The 16,672-nt window shown below is 38.3% G+C and overlaps 1 protein-coding gene across 2 annotated transcripts in view; it reads left to right on the forward strand.

Moving 5' to 3' along the window:
• The first annotated feature begins 6,336 nt into the window (after window positions 1-6,336).
• The window catches only part of dennd1b (DENN domain containing 1B), a 141,091-nt gene continuing 130,755 nt past the window's right edge, over window positions 6,337-16,672 (forward strand). The window contains exons 1-2 of one of the 2 annotated variants that reach the window (XM_023339654.1): window positions 6,337-6,712; window positions 8,305-8,369. In XM_023339654.1, the coding sequence (XP_023195422.1) occupies window positions 6,696-6,712; window positions 8,305-8,369 (82 nt within the window). In that variant the 5' untranslated portion in view covers window positions 6,337-6,695. The remainder of the gene's footprint in view (window positions 6,713-8,304; window positions 8,370-16,672) is intronic. The other variant, XM_014469446.2, reaches the window with a different exon arrangement.

The raw sequence follows: 16,672 nt of genomic DNA on the forward strand, positions 1-16,672 counted from the left end.
ATGTTACACATTTGCAATGGAATGAACACTGGAATCAATGCGTTACTGTGGAATACATTTCTTAGAGTGAGCTTTGATGTGTATTGTATTTTAATGTGCATTTCAGTTCAGTTAGAGGTAAAGTGTGTGCACCTCAAGTTCATCTATAACCATTGTCTGGAACTCCAGTGATCAGAGAAAAGATCATTACACTTTTTTCTAGTACATCCCCCGTAATAAGTGCCATTAATATCCAAAAAGTGTAGATTAACCTCCAGTTTATTAGTGAGGGTAATAATCTGCTGATGGTAATAAACCTCCAGTTTATTACCTTCAAGAATATAATTATCTTTTTATTTGTACGTGAGGTTATTCCTTTTGTTCCTATGTCAACAAAACATCTCCACCACTACAGTTTCATATGAATGTCTGAAGCAGCATGCCCCAGTCTGCTGCCACTTAATTACCTTCCAGCCTGCCTGAAGACATCTGGCTGTGATTCAGACAACCTCTCTGTTAAACAGTAAGGAGAAACCCATTGGAATAAAAGATACAATTTTTGCTTTTGGAAACGTAAAATGGAGGAAAAAATATGGTACATCATGCAATATTTGGTATGATTTTAAAATCAAAATACCGTATAAAAAATTCAACTTTTGTAGCTGCAACAAATTACTTCCTCATGACACTTTCCCAATACAAGCATGTTCAATTCATGTTCACTTATACGCAATCAACTTCAGTCAAAATTTAGTTTACATCCATTTTATTCCAATACAATCCTAACAAGTTGCCAAGTTCAGATCTGAAGTCAAATTCAGTTGATCATGTATTTGGTAAAAGAAAGAATCTGTTTAAGGAATCCCATCTGAGCACATCAAGTCATCAACCGTGCAGCAATCCCTCATCCAGAGCAAGCGTGTGGTAACAATGGAGAGGAATTGCACAATTTTAACAGGGCAAACCCTTCAGTAGAGTTAGGCTAGAACTTTTGAGAATACTGCATCAACACCTTCCTTTTGAAAAAAGAAAAGATAACCAGTCAATGGCAGAAATTGCTCCTTAAAAAACACAACTAAATACAGAAGCACTGGGCCAATAACACTTTGAATGAAAAACCAAAAGAGGGCACCGAGTGGTTAAGGCACTAACAGCTCCAGAAATAGCTTGGTTTTAAAAATTATATCTAAATACATAATCACAGGGTCATTAGTTAGAGAAACAAAGAAAGTGAATGGCAGCAATTTCTCCATAAATGGATGTAGTCAAATACAAAGTCTACATGGTGGCAATGGCTACATAAACGGCTTGAGCCACAAGTACTTTTTGTGAGTAAAAAAAAAAAACCTCAATCCAATAGAAAACCTGTGACTGGGCTTTTAAAGGTCTGTTCTCAGCCAGTCCCCACTCAATCTGACAGAACTAGAACAGTTTTATGAGGAAGAATGGGGTAAAACTGCAGCATGTAGATGTGCAGCCACAATGAGATCTGTTCATACAGACTCTGTGCTGTGATTGCAGCCAAAGGCGCATCTACTAAATACTGACTAGAAGAGGGTAAACTTTTATGCAATCACTTCTTTTATGTTAAATATTTGTATTAAATTGTCACTATTTTTGAAGAAATCTGTTTTCACATTGTTTTCACATTGTTTTTTTTGTTTATTAACTTTTGTCAAAAAGCCAAATTTTGCTGATGTGGACTGATGTGTTAAAGCAATAAAAGGTTAGAACACCCATGGGTGTGAATATTTTTAGGCATGATTGGAGCATTGACCTAAGTGTTCTTTCTTTGGCAGAAACAGAGAGGGTACAAAGTCATCTGTAATTATTCCTCCATAATTCGCTTCATTTAGGAAAAGAAACACATCTAAACAAGCCAGGACTTCTTTCTATGGGAACAAACTAAAACAAAGAGTACATAAAGTTAATGGCACCAATAACTATGTGAACAACTCTGTCCTTAAGGAGACCAGCTAAGCAAAAAAACAGAGAAAATACTTTCAGTGGAAATAAAACCAAAGCAAGAACACAAGATAAAAATAGAAATTGGATTATTTTTAAGGACTCAAAATGAGCATTAAGTTATGATTCACAACATCTAAACCATATTTTTATTCTACGCCAGTAAATTTACATAGATGCTGTGGTTCGAGCTGTGAACGCTGCACTAGGAAACAAGAGACTTTGTTAGTTTAGGAGAATTGTAATAAAGAGTCCTTAAATAAACCTTTAGCAGTAATTTAAAGTGCTAATGCATGTCAACCATTATTGGTAATTTAAAAACAGATGAAACTGAGTTATTCACAGCTGCCTCTGCGTTTGTTTCATGCGTCAACTGCTGCTGTCTAACATGGTTAGTGTTTAAGGGCCATGCTCTCTTGACACACTGTAATTATGCAGGAGAAAGTCAGGCAACCGTGCCAGCCTTCGCCACCCTTCCTCTGTGCACCGCAGTTGAATCAACTTCCCACTGAGCAGCATGGCTGCTGAGGCCACAAAGCTTTGCCAAAGGATACATCAGTGGTGTTGCTGAAGGAGGGGCCAAAGCTGCTCTTTGATTTTTTTTTTTACCTCTCAGATTCATCTGATTAATTTTCTTGCCTTAGTCTGCATTTGCATTAAGCAATAAAAAAAAATTTTAGTTTCTGTTGCTTCAAACGCTAAGTACCCATTTAAGATAACAGTTTTCTTGTGTCAGTCTGTGGTGGCAACTTTATTTGTAAGTCAGCTTCTAACACCACATGTCAACATGAGATTAGAGCAAGAAAGCTATTAAAACCACAAAGAAAACTGAAGTGCAGCACACACTAATGCATGAAGAACGATGATAGAATGTGGTGCTTAACATGAACTCTCAACTTTCTTTTGCAGATAAATGTCTAAATAGGTTCCTATGGGTGCTACCTTTTTGTTTCTGTTCAAATTTGGACATTTCTGTGTAAATTTGTTTAAATACTCTGCAGCGCTTCCCTCCTTAGGTTTACCATTGGCTACTGCAGTTAAACGTTCTTATTGGTTAATCTTACAGCTTTGTTAGCATCTCCGTCTCTCAGCTCTGGTTTACCATCTCACTGAGGAACGACCCTGGTGGCGAGTCAGGAGTTGAAATTGCGAGCATGCCGAGTATTGATCCATGTCAATGGATTTACTTTCACATGGTTAGTTAGACTTTTATGTTCAAAAAAGTAAATGTAAAAGATTTTTGAACTTTTACATTCAAAAATCAAATCATTGTTGTTTTTGTGACACGTTAGTGTCTGGGGTTTAATGGCACTGGTTTGCCTTTTAAAATGACTCTACAGTATTTATTAAGTTGAAGCAACAAAATATATTTTTCTCCCATTTGATATCATGGACCTTTTGAAGAAGAGTACATATATTTTATACGCCACTGAAATAGGAAACCAAGTGCAGGTCCTGTTTCATAATATTGCTTTTTCAGATAGAAGTCGAAAAAACTTTTAGAACAGCGATTTCTAACATTCAGATTTTGGGGGCCCATTGTGATATACCAACTGGTTCGATCTTGAATTTTTAAAATCCAGTCTCATTGCCATAATTGATAAAAGGAATTTATTGACTGTACTTGTTATGTTTGTGTTTGTGTATGTTTGTCCACTTCAGCATCAGCCAAACTTTGGGCGGAAGCTGGGAAGTTTGAGACTCTCTGCCCATTATTACTACAATATAAACATCACTACACTGGCATCAAATTTTGGTGGACATGTTGTTGGAACTGTTGCCTAGCAGCAAGAAGATTCTTTGTGGAGCTTGCATTTTCTCTGAGCGCATTTGTGGTTTTTTTTTTTCTTTCTTTCTGGTTACTTGGGCTTCTTCCCATCATCCCAAAACTTGCATGTCAGGTTAATGGGCCACTCTGAACTGTCTGAAAGTGTGAGTGAGTGTGTGGGTGGGTGGGTGGATGCGTGTTTGTCCTGTGTGTTTCTGTGTTGGCCTCTGGCCCACTGACTGAAGGAAATGAGTGTTTGTAACATATGGCCACTGATAATCTTGGCACACCAAAACATAGACCATGATCTTTTTTTAAAATCATCTAATATTCTACAACATATCTACCAACTCAATAGTCATATATTCCTGTTTTCAAACATCTAATAATGATTTCATATGCGTGTAACCTGCTGAGTCCCTGGAAGTTTGGTGTCCAGGAGTCAGGGGAAGATGGTCAAAGAAGGCAAACGAGTTACATAGATAAATGTCTTTTAGATTTGTGCATAAAAAGTAAGAAATTAAAATGGTTAGAGTGGTGGATGTGTCTTTTGTGGGTTTCAGAAAATGTTAAACTTAACCTCCTGGTGATATCTGCTTGCAAAATGTGAATATGTATAGAAAATGCATAGATAATATAAAAAATAAGATTACATACTATTTATTGCATTGATCAAAGAGAATGCCTACAATTATTAGATAAATTCTCCATCAATAAGCATTATTTTCATTCTTTGCCACATAGATCCACTTAGATGCCATGAACATTGCTCAGAGTTGCTCCAGGTTTGCCAGTTGTGATGCTAATCTCCCATTTCACCACCTCCCAGTGGTGATCTGTTAGACTGACAACCTGTGACCGTGGAATGACGCTGCTGAACTCAAGACTCATTGGACAGGGCTACATTTTTCCAACCTGTCAGATTTTAGTAAGTCTGAGGGCATTGTAGCCCCGTTTCCTAACGGACAGGAGAGGCACCCAGTGTGGTCTTCTGTTGCCCATCTCCTTCAGGCTCAACATGTTGTGCATTTAGAGGCAGCTAGAGGGGGTATTCTACATACCTTGATTTTAACAAGTGGTTAACAGCTGCTCACTGAATAGTTCCTCTTTTTCAGACCATTCTCCTTAAACCCAAGAGGTGGTTTTCCTGTTAAAGGTGGAATTTGATTTTGCTACATGCATGCTATGTATAAAGTACTGCAGCAAAGTCAACAACAAAACACAAGTGACTGTCCACTGTCACTACGTGCTTATCCAAGAAGAGAGAATACTGCGAGTCAGTGACTTGATGCTTTCTGCTGGGTTTCCTTAGATTGAAGAAATTTGAAATCAATTTGAATAATGAACTGATTTTGCTACATTTTTTGACTATCAGGATCAATTTGAATGTATGTATGATTGGATTGAATTGATCTTTTTTTTGTAAAGTTCCTTGAGATAACACATGCTGTGAATTGGCATTGGATAAATAAACTGAATTGAATTAGCTGTGCATGAAAATCCCAGTAGATTAGAGGTTTGTTCTCTGAGGAGCCTGTCTGTCACATTCAGTCTGAATTTCAAACAAGAGATCTGGGCTCTTCATATCTTGGTGCTTAAAGTCACTGAATCACTTCCATTGACTTACAATTTGGGTTGACAAGGAACTGAACTGGTTTGTTTATATCAGAAAAATCTTCCCAGTGATGTGAATGTATTACACTGTTGCCTTGCAGCAAGAAGGTCATGGGGTTCTTTCTGCATGGAGTCTGCATCTCCTCTCTGTGTATGCATTGATTCTTTCTGGATACTCCACCTTCCTCTAACAGTTCAAAAACATGACCTTTATGTTAACTAGTCTCTCTAAATTGCACATAGATTTAGTGTGTGAGTGCATGTGATGGACCGGTCCCCTCATCAAACGACTGCTGAAGGTAGACACCAGAATGATGGATGGTCCCATGCATGTAAACTCCATGTAGAATGACACCAACCCAGGATTCAAACCCAGAACCTTATTGTTGCAAGGCACATGCATATTATTCCTGAGGATATGGATGTATAAGCATTTTTAAAAATACTTTTAATATTGCAAATATTTAACTGCTTGAACTTATTAAATTCTGAAAGTAGTGACACAATCACAATGATATTCTAACAATTGAACATTATTTTTATGTCACAATCTTGTACAGTATATTATTACTATTGTTGTTAAGATTGTTTTTTATATATCTTTTAAGACTTTCGGAACTTTTTTGTGAACCTCTCTCTCTCTATATATATGATGCTGCTGTTACACCTGAATTTCCCCTGTATGGGACATTAAAGGCTATTTCTATGCGATAATTTAATAATATATAAACTGAATTATGTAAATAAATTTGTGTAAAATATAACAGATTAATAAGCTACAAAAAGATAAATACTGCAAAGAACAATTTTGCTGTACATAGCAGCACCTGCACCGCTCCTGTAGGAGCCAGCGCTGAGGGCTACAATATTGTTGAGTTAATATTACAGTGTCATAGGGAAGCCCCTTTTTATAAGAGGCATGAATCACATGGTTCAGGTCTGCTGCTGCTGCTGCATCATCATCCTCATCATCCTCCCTGTTACTCATCCACTGTGGAAGCAGGACGCTCGCGGGCAGCAAGGTGCTCATCTGACGTGCCGACGTCACCGGGTCTTTGACAGCACTTCCTGGAGTGGTGTTTGTTGTGGGAAATAGCCCCGGTGCTGCTGAGCTGAACTGGGGAATTAGGCCACATACACGGCAGGAACAGACGCGACACGCCGTTGCTTCGCCGTTCCTTCAAACATGTGGTCGCGGCTGCCTTTGACCGCTACCAGATAATAAGGACAGAGGAGAAAAAAAGAAAAGGGGGACGCTGGAGAGTCTGAGGAAGGACGAGGTGGAAGAGAAACCCCCTCCAACATATTCTCAGAGCAGAACAGCAGAGCCGCCGACAGCACGGAGCTGTCGCGATGTTGTAACTAAACCATGGACAGCAGGATAAAGTAAGACCCCGGAGTTTCTTTTTCATTTCTCTCCGTGTCCTCACCTCTACCACCATTCAAACTGTCAAGCTAACGGCTAATGTGCGGCGTTAGGCAGGCAAGGCAAGGCACGGCACGTAGCGTTGACTCGGAGCTGCAGGAGAAATGCGGAGGAATGTTCGGCGTAATTCGAGCCATCTCCTGCCGCGGATTTAACGGCCGAGCCAGCTGGCCCAGACAGCATGTGGGTCAGTCTGTGGCCGTCTACTAGCTGACCACCAGTTAGCGGCTCTGACAGCCAAAGCAGCAGGCGGATTCAAATAGGAAACACGAGCAAGGTCCAAATAATGGTGAAATTAGAGAACTTCTCTTTCTTAGATAACCAGCTCTCACTCGGTACGTTTTAATTAAAAATAACGTCGAAAAGTTAACTTATTTGGCTAATTTAATTTTAAAAGTTTTTCGTCATCACACAGTAATATATTTCACGTATTTATGTTATAAAATTTAATTTTACATAATATTAATAAAAAAATAAAGTGTTCCTCTATATCAGGGACGTCAAACTCATTTTTATTTTTATGTCATACCAAGAATGTCTTCGAAAGGCTGGTTTTGAATGTATTAATAAAACTACCCATGAATAAACTGCTTAAAAACAAATATTGAAAATCTTTTCACATGGATGTAATTTGGAAGTTTGCAAATAAAAACTGCTTTGATTTGATTGATAGAATAATATTTAAGCACAAAGTTGTTATCTTAAAGTCCAATTTCTGTGATTCTTCAGAGTCTAGAGGGCCACGTAATAAGCTGTGGAGGGCCGAATTTGGCACCCCAGCCTTGAGTTTGACACATAAGCTCTTTACTGTACATAATATGCACTTAACAGTTAGACATGGCTCCTTTTGCATGAATTACTGCTTCAGTGCAGCGCTGCATGGAGATGATCAGCTTGTTGTGCTGCTGGGGCAGGAATTTGCAGCTCCAGTCACATTGGGCTCTTAAAAACCAAATAAAACATATTTATAGTTTTAAAAGCAATAAGGATGGGTGGCTTAGCAGCTCCTCCACTCAAACTGTGTTTTTATGTTATTGAGTGGGCTGGATATCTTTATTCCTTTTCTTTTTACTTATTTATTGAAAGCTGGCTTTATTCACTGAATATTTTTTTTGAATTTGGTGGCTCTAGAAACAGTGACTCCAGCCACAGTCTCGTTTATGCACTTTTCCCACCAGTTTTTCCCTTCCACTAAACTTTCTATAATACTGTTGGACATAGCGGTGTATGAACAGCCAGCTCTACAGCAATAGCCTTTTATGGCTAATTCATGTCTGCTGGACAACTGTGAAGTCACTTTTTGAATTGAAATAATTGAAAATTAACTTCTAATTTATTGAGCTGTGCTTGTATGACTGAACTGTGGCCAGTATTGACATTCTCTGCTCTGGTAAAGTAGGACAGATCAAGCCTTTTTTTCTCTAAATAGAAGTCCACAGGCAGCCTAATGCATTCCAACCTCACCACAGTTGTGTTTTTTTTTTATGCTGAATGCAAAGTTAAAATTAATTTATGTTATTTTTCTTTTAATGAAGTGTTTAATTCTTTGCAGGGAGAACCCAGAAAGAACATTCGATCTGGTAGTACAAGTGGCGTGCCCATCGTCTGAAAATGAGGGTAGGTGATGTCAATATTTCCATTCACAATATTTGGATTGTGTGTCCAAATGGTGTGTGCATGTGCTGAAAGTTTATGAAGCTTTTCATTCATAGAGCTACAGCTGAAATATATACACTTTTAATTATTTGAAAGTTTAATTACCACAAGCTTTCTATTAATATTATAACCTTTGAATAAAAACAACACAGTTTCTTGGTTCTCACACAAAACATCTATTCTAATCATTTATCATTTTAAAGATGCTGTAGTGGGCTGTTAAAAATAAAAAGTAGTATTTTTCCTGTTTGATTGCCATTCATATAAACAAAATGTTGAGAAATAACTTGAGCTAATATAGCAGACATTAGCTCAAACTTAGCATTGAGTCTGAGAGTGCTAAGTGTGTTAGCACAACCACAATGGCTGTGGTTACTGTGTTTTTTCTTTTTTGTGTGTAAATCGGCTACTAAGGAGCACATTAAATTTGTGTGCAATTTCTGAAGAGCAAATGTTTGCTGTAAATTTATTATGTTTTTGACTGTTGAAACAAAACACATCTCCTGTCTGATGCTGTTTCTTCTAGGCTTGAATGATTATTTTCACTTTTCCTGAAGATTTTAAAGTGAATTGATTGTTTACCAACAGTAATGCCATAAATGTTTTCATGTGTATCCACAAGGGCTTTTTTTTTGCTTCTCTGTGTTTCCAAAATATATTATTTTCCCCCAGCCTTTAATTATGATAATTGTTCAGCTTTCCAGTCAGAGTGCCATGTAATTTCAGTGAGCGTTTGCTTGGGCACTTGCACATTATCTTAAAGCAAGACACCAAGTGTCACCGAACTTCAATGCATGACTGAGCGGGTCTTGCACAATGAGAGTAGTCATTATAACGGTCCTGTTGTTATGCTTGTGTTCACCCTGTCAGGATCCAGAGGACAAGAAAAGGTCAGGACTGAGTTCAAACAAAAACCTCAAATGTCAATAAGTTAGCTTTAACATCTTGCTCTGAGACTGATCCAGTAGATATATGGTTTATTTATTTAACAAATGTCTTGAGTTGAAGTTGAAGTTTTATTTTTGTAACTGTTACCCTACAAAAATGCTTTAGAAATCACATTATTGGGTCGGAAAGCTGCTTTACTGTTCTGCTGTTTGCATTAATAAAATATTCCATTGCTGGTGCCCAGAGTTTTTCTGGGAAACGACCGTGGCTCATAAGGAACAACGCTGTGTTCTACCTTTTCATGGATATGGAAATTAAAATATATATTTCACATCAATATCCACAATCCCTCATCAGTTGAATATTGTGTAAAAACATTTTTGTTGCACATTACACCCACTGTCTTCTTTTGCCCGCTCAGTGGACTGGATTTAAAGAGGTGTTATTGGATGGCTCACTTGGGCAGCTGCTGGCCTGAATAGGGAAGGCTGAAAGTTGTCCTTGGATGTATTTCTCATATTGGATTTTAAACCAAACTCATAAACCGCCGGATTGGGCAGTAATAACTGACTTCCTTCTTGTATGATCGGGGTCAGGCTCATATCCGGACTCCCTGTTCCCCAGAGCAGACGCTGCAAAGACCAAGGCTTGCACTCTTCAGGGAAAATATATTCTGCTCAGTTATTTGCCCAAAGTGCCTGTTCTGCTCAGAGTTCTGATTGGATCTAAAACTTATCAGTTGAGGAAGCTGTTTGTGAGCTAACTCTCAGGAGAGGCTCATGGTTGCGGTGGACAGCGTTGGACAAGAAGCAGTTTCATTTACTCCAATGAGGAATGAATCACTTCTCCAAAAAAATTGGATCAGTTTCAGTTTCTTTGACTTAACCTCAACTAGTCTTTATGAAGTAGAATACTTCTTGGGTATTAAAACGTAGTAGAATACTTCTTAGGTGTTCAAACGATTGCCAAGTTTATTTTAACATCTTAATGACCAAAATGTAAAATATAAATGTGTTATTTTTCTGTAGCGTTGCTTGCATTTTTTTTTTTTTGTCTCAACGCTATGGTGAACTTATATTGAGAACGAAGTGGGTTAATGTTATGAGTCATAATCAACAGACCCTGGACACGCTGTGAAACCTCCACAAAGTCACACACACCACACACTAGCACCGTCTTCTCCTACAGTCAAACATGATCTTTTTCTTTCTTATTTGCCAAAAAGTGCCACTTCATATTCACACATTATCTTCCCACTCCCTCAGAGAAGCAAACAAACAGTAGGGTGACCATGACGGACTATAATTAAATTGTCATAGCAACGTGATGTAGAAGATTGGAGCATTTGGCATTTGGAGAAGTGGTGGAAGCTTGCTTGTGATTTTTCACATCTCTTCCCCACAGTTCAGGGAACTCGAGCTTTATTTTAGATAGATTTTTGGCTGCATTTTCAGTGTTGTGCATTTCACCTATCAGTGATCTAGTTTAGCCTGTAGAAAGTGACTGAAGAGGTGGAGGAGAAGTGCTTGCTGCATGCGTTATCTTGCTGATGCCGCACCAGGGTTTTGCCACGCTCACCACATCCGGGTCCTGCAGGTTTGAAACTAGATCCATGCGCAGCACTTTGATTCAATGCCTCTACTATGTAAATGTTAGTCCCAGACACTTGTGTAGCTCACAGTTAACTTGCAAAGTTCAAAAAAGCTGCACAAAAGTCAGGTAAATATAGCTAACCCCATATGAAGGGTCACTGTGCCTGTACCCAAATTACTTCTGCTATTTGGGTTTCGCACCTTCTCTAGCCACAATGCTGAAGACACCCACATATCTGCAGACAGGCCTGCAACGAGCCTGCATTTCAATAAGCTGTTCCATCTTGGCCTTGTTAAACAGACTACTCTCTAAATAGATTGTGCTCTATATAGTTACCATTTCACTTGGCAACGTCTTAACTTTCATTTGGTGTAAATAAAGTAGATATTTAACAACTTATAGAAGGCTGATAAAGTTCTGAGCACTGCTCTGGAGGTGAAGTTGCCACAATGGATTCTTCATATATTCATGAAAATTACAGACAACTCTCTGCATCCTCATTCTTAATACTGTCTTCAGGCAGAAGCCTCTTCAGAACTACTGTAATAATGGCTGCTACAGGAGATCCTTCCTGCTCAAAGCCGTCAGCATTTATAACTCTCTGATGAACATTTTATAAGTTAAAAAACTATAATTTCTCTCTAGGATTAATAAAGCACTTTAAACTGTAAATGAATCCTCCCACCTGAGCGCTGGGTCTCTGCAGCTCCTCTGGAGTTAGCATGTGCCTCATTACAGCTGTAGCTATGTTGAAATTAAGTCACACACAGGTGAACTCCTCTATTTATTTGACGTATACGACTTCTGAGTATTCTTCTGGAGTTTTCAACGCAATTTTACAGTAAAGGTGACTGAATAAGTTTTAGTGAGATAAAAAATTAGGAACCTTCTATCACTTTCTTATCACAATTTTATATGACTTTGTTTTTCTCAAACAATCCCTTTAAGTTACATTAAAGTGTATGTTTGCAGTGAGGTGTATGAATATGTTAAAGGGCACATTATGTCACTTCACCGACCAATCCGTTTTTACTTCAAGTGACTTCAGTTTGCATGACATTTGCTGCTGATGTATGTCCTAACATCTGGTCAAATACTGTAACCTTGTAAGATGAAAACTGTTAATTTGTAATTAGGAAGCAAAAGCACCTCATAATTTGACTCTGCCTGTGGTCTGAAATGTGTTGGATCAGCTCCCAGTCATTATTCCCCATTGGCAGCTTTTTCCTTTTTTTTCTTTGGCAGGCAAAGTGCAGCATGAGCAATGTAGGTAATCCACCAATTTCAAGTTTAGATTGTAAAATTTGCAGTGAATGATAAAATACAATTTCAAACTCTTCATCATTTGAATTAGGGCTGAATCAATTAATCAAACTAATCGTGATGAATCGATTATTGAAATAATTGCCAACTAATTTAGTGATCAGTTAATTATTAACTAGAGTATGTAGACCAAAAATGGCTATTTTCTGAAAGAACAGCATCCTCAGAGCAGTAATTAACCTAAAACTGTACAAAAATGTTTACATTTATCTTTTAAGATGAAAAGAATCTTAGTGTGTAAATATGTTCAACTCAAAAATCTTCATAATTTTAGCTTCACCTGATTCAAATTCTGTAAAAAAAAAAACAAGCTCATAGTAAGCACCTTTTACTGTCCAATTATTAATCAGTTAATCCAAGAAATAGTCAAATATTATCTCTATGCTATATTAATGCTAAGTCAAGCAGAAATCTTATGTTGCTGCATTTTAGGCAATAAAATGTTTACTTTTTTTTTTCTTTAAAAAAAATTGTATTATTATTAAATGAAAAATCAGCAGAATGTGTCAATTATTTTTCTCTCTGTACAACATCAGAACAGTCAATGGAATAATCAATTTCTAAAATAATCGTTATTTGTAGCCCTACTTGGAATTCTCCATGTGTTATTTTCTAAAAAGTACTAGTGTTTTTTTTTTTAATATAAAGTGCATCAGCATTCTGAAACGGTGTTGCTGGAAGGAAACAACAGTGAGAATTTAAAGCTTGCCACTGCAGGGGTGGCGGTGTTCATACCTGGACTCGGCCCCACACTTCTAACTACAGATCTGTGGCTAGATGACAGACACTGTCCCTTTTCCCCCCATGCAGGTCCACAGAGACCTGGCCTCCCTGTTCAGCACCCCGCTCAGTTCTGCTCAGCTCTGTTGGCACGTTGCTCTGTGGATGCTCAGGCTGTGAGCAGAGTGTTGCCTGAGAGCGTGACTGGCATGCTAGCTACTAGCGGCCCTGGCTACATAAAGCCATATTGATGTGCTTCCAAGACGCTGCCAAAGCTAGCAGATGACGCTAATGCTGCCAAAGCAGTAGGTGGGGACAGATGCTACCTGTCCTCGCCTGCTCCCTACAGCCAGATTGTTCCCGCTAACAAACCAATAAACTTAATAGACCAACATATCAGTTTTACAGCAACATTTATGCTGCAATTAGGGAAGCGATTTATTATTAACATAAAACTCAGTGATGGCAGCCAGGTTAGCACTGGGGTCTCACTGAATGGACAGAGGTTAAGGTTTCTCTTCTTGCCCTTTTTTTCCTATTTTTTTCTTTTAGTTATTGGTACCATCAACTTTCCCCTTACTAGCTAAGCTAATTTGCTTTCCTAGAAGAGTTCATGTCAGATTCCCTAAACTCTCTACATGTGAGTATCTTTATTTACATGAGAAGCCTTACTTCCTACTTTAGTTTATGAAGCAGAAGGGTAACATTTAAAATGTAGGAACGTAAGAACAAACCGCACTGGCCGCTTTATGAGGTACAAATGACTTAGTACTGGGTTGGACCCTTTTTTGCCTTCAGTGCTGTCCTGATTCTTGGTGACATTGATTCAACAAGAAGTCTGAAACCTTCCTTAAAGGTTTTAACCCATGCTAACATGATAGCATATTACAGTTGCTGCAAAGCTGTTACCTACAACGAGAAGTCATTGTTCTTCCACAGCATAAAGGACCTCAATTATTATTGAAGTACTGGACTACTCATTGTCTTCTTCAAGGAACTAGTTTGAGATAATATGAGTTTAGTGACATGCGGCTTAATTCTGCTAGGAGAAGCCAACAGAAGAAAGGTACACTGTGGCCATGAAGGGATGTGGCATTAGACAGGTAGACTCAGAGCTGTTGGTAATGGGATGCCAGGAAGATATCTCCCACACATTAAATCACTGATACCAGTTGTTGATACAAGGTAGGATGAATCCATACTTGCATGTTTGCTAATGAACATTTATGACATTGAGTCTCCTTGAATCAGGTAAAGGTTCTCTAATCTTTTATTATCTCATTTTGGTGAGCTTCTTTGGAGAGTTTCTTGTTCTTAGCTGAGAGAAGCAGCGCCAGGCATGGTTTTCTACTGTTACAGTCCATCTGCTTTACAGTCCAGCATGTAGATGATGTTCTAACTGCCTTGGTTGTAACAAATCCCCAGATATGCAGAATCCCAGTAGCTCTGCAGTTTCTGAAATTCTAACAACCAGAGCACATTAAAAGTTCCTTGAATCCTTTTTGTTCTCCAATCTGATGATCAGTTTCAAGTCATTTTTAGCATAATTAGATGACTAAATTCATTGTTACCATGTGATTGGCTTAGTTGCAATTTGTATTAAGAAGCAGTTGAACACGTGTATTAAATAAAGTGGGCAGTGACAAAATATTTCTTTTTGGTGCGGAAGTTGGAGCTGTATAATTATAAAAAGAACATTTTTGTCTCTGCATCGTTTACTGTCAAACTGCTGTGTCTCAGCTTCCTCAAGCAGCACTGTCATGTCGTTTTACTCTTTCTTTCACCCTCCCCTTATTTAGCAAAGTTTTTCCCTTTATTAAGTACGGTAAAACTTCTATGGAGTACGTGTTTTAAAACATGATGACATTTTGCAAAATGTCACTGCTCTGTGACCCAACCATTGTTGGTTCTAAAGTCTGATTTTTCTGCCAGTTTTGTGTTGAGTTCATGGTGGGCTCACACCAAGTCTGGGGGCCCTTTGGAGAACTTGCCGATGCCATGGCAGCAAGAAGGGTGTTGATTGGTCATTAGACTCCTGAGACAGCCCCCGCTCCTCACACGTTGTTCATCTCTAAACTCCTCTGCCTCTCTCTTCTGTCTCAGCCACATGAATTTGTGAGTCTTGAGTGTTAAACACAAGGCTTGATATCATCTACTGTTATTTTTAATCAGTTTCCTTTGAACAGAATTGAGGAAGTGTCTTCACTTTCCTTCTTTGGCATGGTAATGAGAAGACTTTCAGAAACCCCCTAACGAGAGCAGGGTTGCAGTCAATCAATAAAGTAGTCTAAAGTTTTAGTTTGAGATATTTTTTAGTCTGCTGTTGAAGTCAGAGGACATTTTTGCCTAAAGGCTTTTGTGTTGTGCATCTTGCTTTTGTGAATTTGTCTAAATGGCATAAACATGATGTATTGTGCAAACGTAATAATTTTTTTAAATTCTACCTTTGCTAAAGAACTCTTAATGAGTAAGAGATGACTTCCTGTTTGCTGGGGTGTAAAATGTGTTGCTATTAGCAACTATTTAAATTGGGAAAGAAAAGAGAACATTCTATTTTAGTGAAAGAAACATGAGTTATTCTTTATAACTCAGGAAATCAGGAAACAGCAGGGGTGGCAAAGTCCTTCCTGCAACTTTTACATTTGTCTCTTCTTCAGTTTGTTACCAGGCCTCTGAAGAGCTGAAAGGGAAGAAATGCATGAAAAGTTTGCAAGTTAGTTGCTCTAGTTGAGTGGACTTGGCCTCCACTGGGCTACAGGAAAACAACTACTCACCTAAACTTCCTATATCTACACTTGTTTAGACAAGGGTAGACAAGGACCAGAATCTCCATAACAATCATTACATGCATTGCTAAGTCACTGTTTTGGAGTCAAAACAGGAAAAAGCCTGCATTGTTCTGTGTCACAAACAAATGTAAGCTTGCCGAACGATACTGACACTTTACCTGTAACCATGTGCTCTAGTCAGAAGAGGCCAACATTAAGCTTTCCAACATCTAACAGTCCAGCTCGGTGCAGCAACAAAGAAAAGGTAAAAATGTGGAAAAACACCGCATGCTGACTTTAAGTAGGGCAGAAGATCTGTGATGCTGTGGGTCTCTTTGTCTTCCAAAGACCCTGGGAACCTTATCATGATCCACAGCATCAGCAGCTGTGTTTCCATTCGCCTTATAATTTTACAAATTGGAATTGTGAAAAAAGATTTGCTTAATGGAAACAAGCAGATTTAGAAACAAATAATGTTTTTCCATTAAAAAGGTGTTTGCGTTAGGATGATTTTAGGCTGAATTGAAATTAGTGTATTCTGCAAAACTACAGTGGAGATACTTTTTTTGCAACACACAAGTTATGTGATCAACAACCGGCTGTTACTACTGGCAGAAGAGATGAAGAAGGCGACAAGAGGATGATAGAGCGGCATGTTTTTTAATGACTTGTTGCGTGAACACGCTTATTCATGTGTGATTTTAATTGCTTTTCTTTTTTAAATGAAACACCGCTAATTGCAGAACTAGGGCAAAGTTTTGCGCACACTTGTATGGAAACACAGCTATTGATTGGAACTTTCTGCTTATTGGAAGTATACTGGTGGCTTCTTGTGGAAAACTGATCTTGGTATATAAATTTGAAGGCTTTTTGAAATACAGTGAACCCTCACTATAACGTGGTTCACCTTTCACGGACTCGCTGCTTCGCAGATTTTTTTTGTGCAGTTTTTTTTTCACAGTTCATTGTGTT

The sequence above is a fragment of the Xiphophorus maculatus genome, chromosome 9 (assembly GCF_002775205.1).
Source record: "Xiphophorus maculatus strain JP 163 A chromosome 9, X_maculatus-5.0-male, whole genome shotgun sequence".
NCBI lineage: Eukaryota > Metazoa > Chordata > Actinopteri > Cyprinodontiformes > Poeciliidae > Xiphophorus > Xiphophorus maculatus.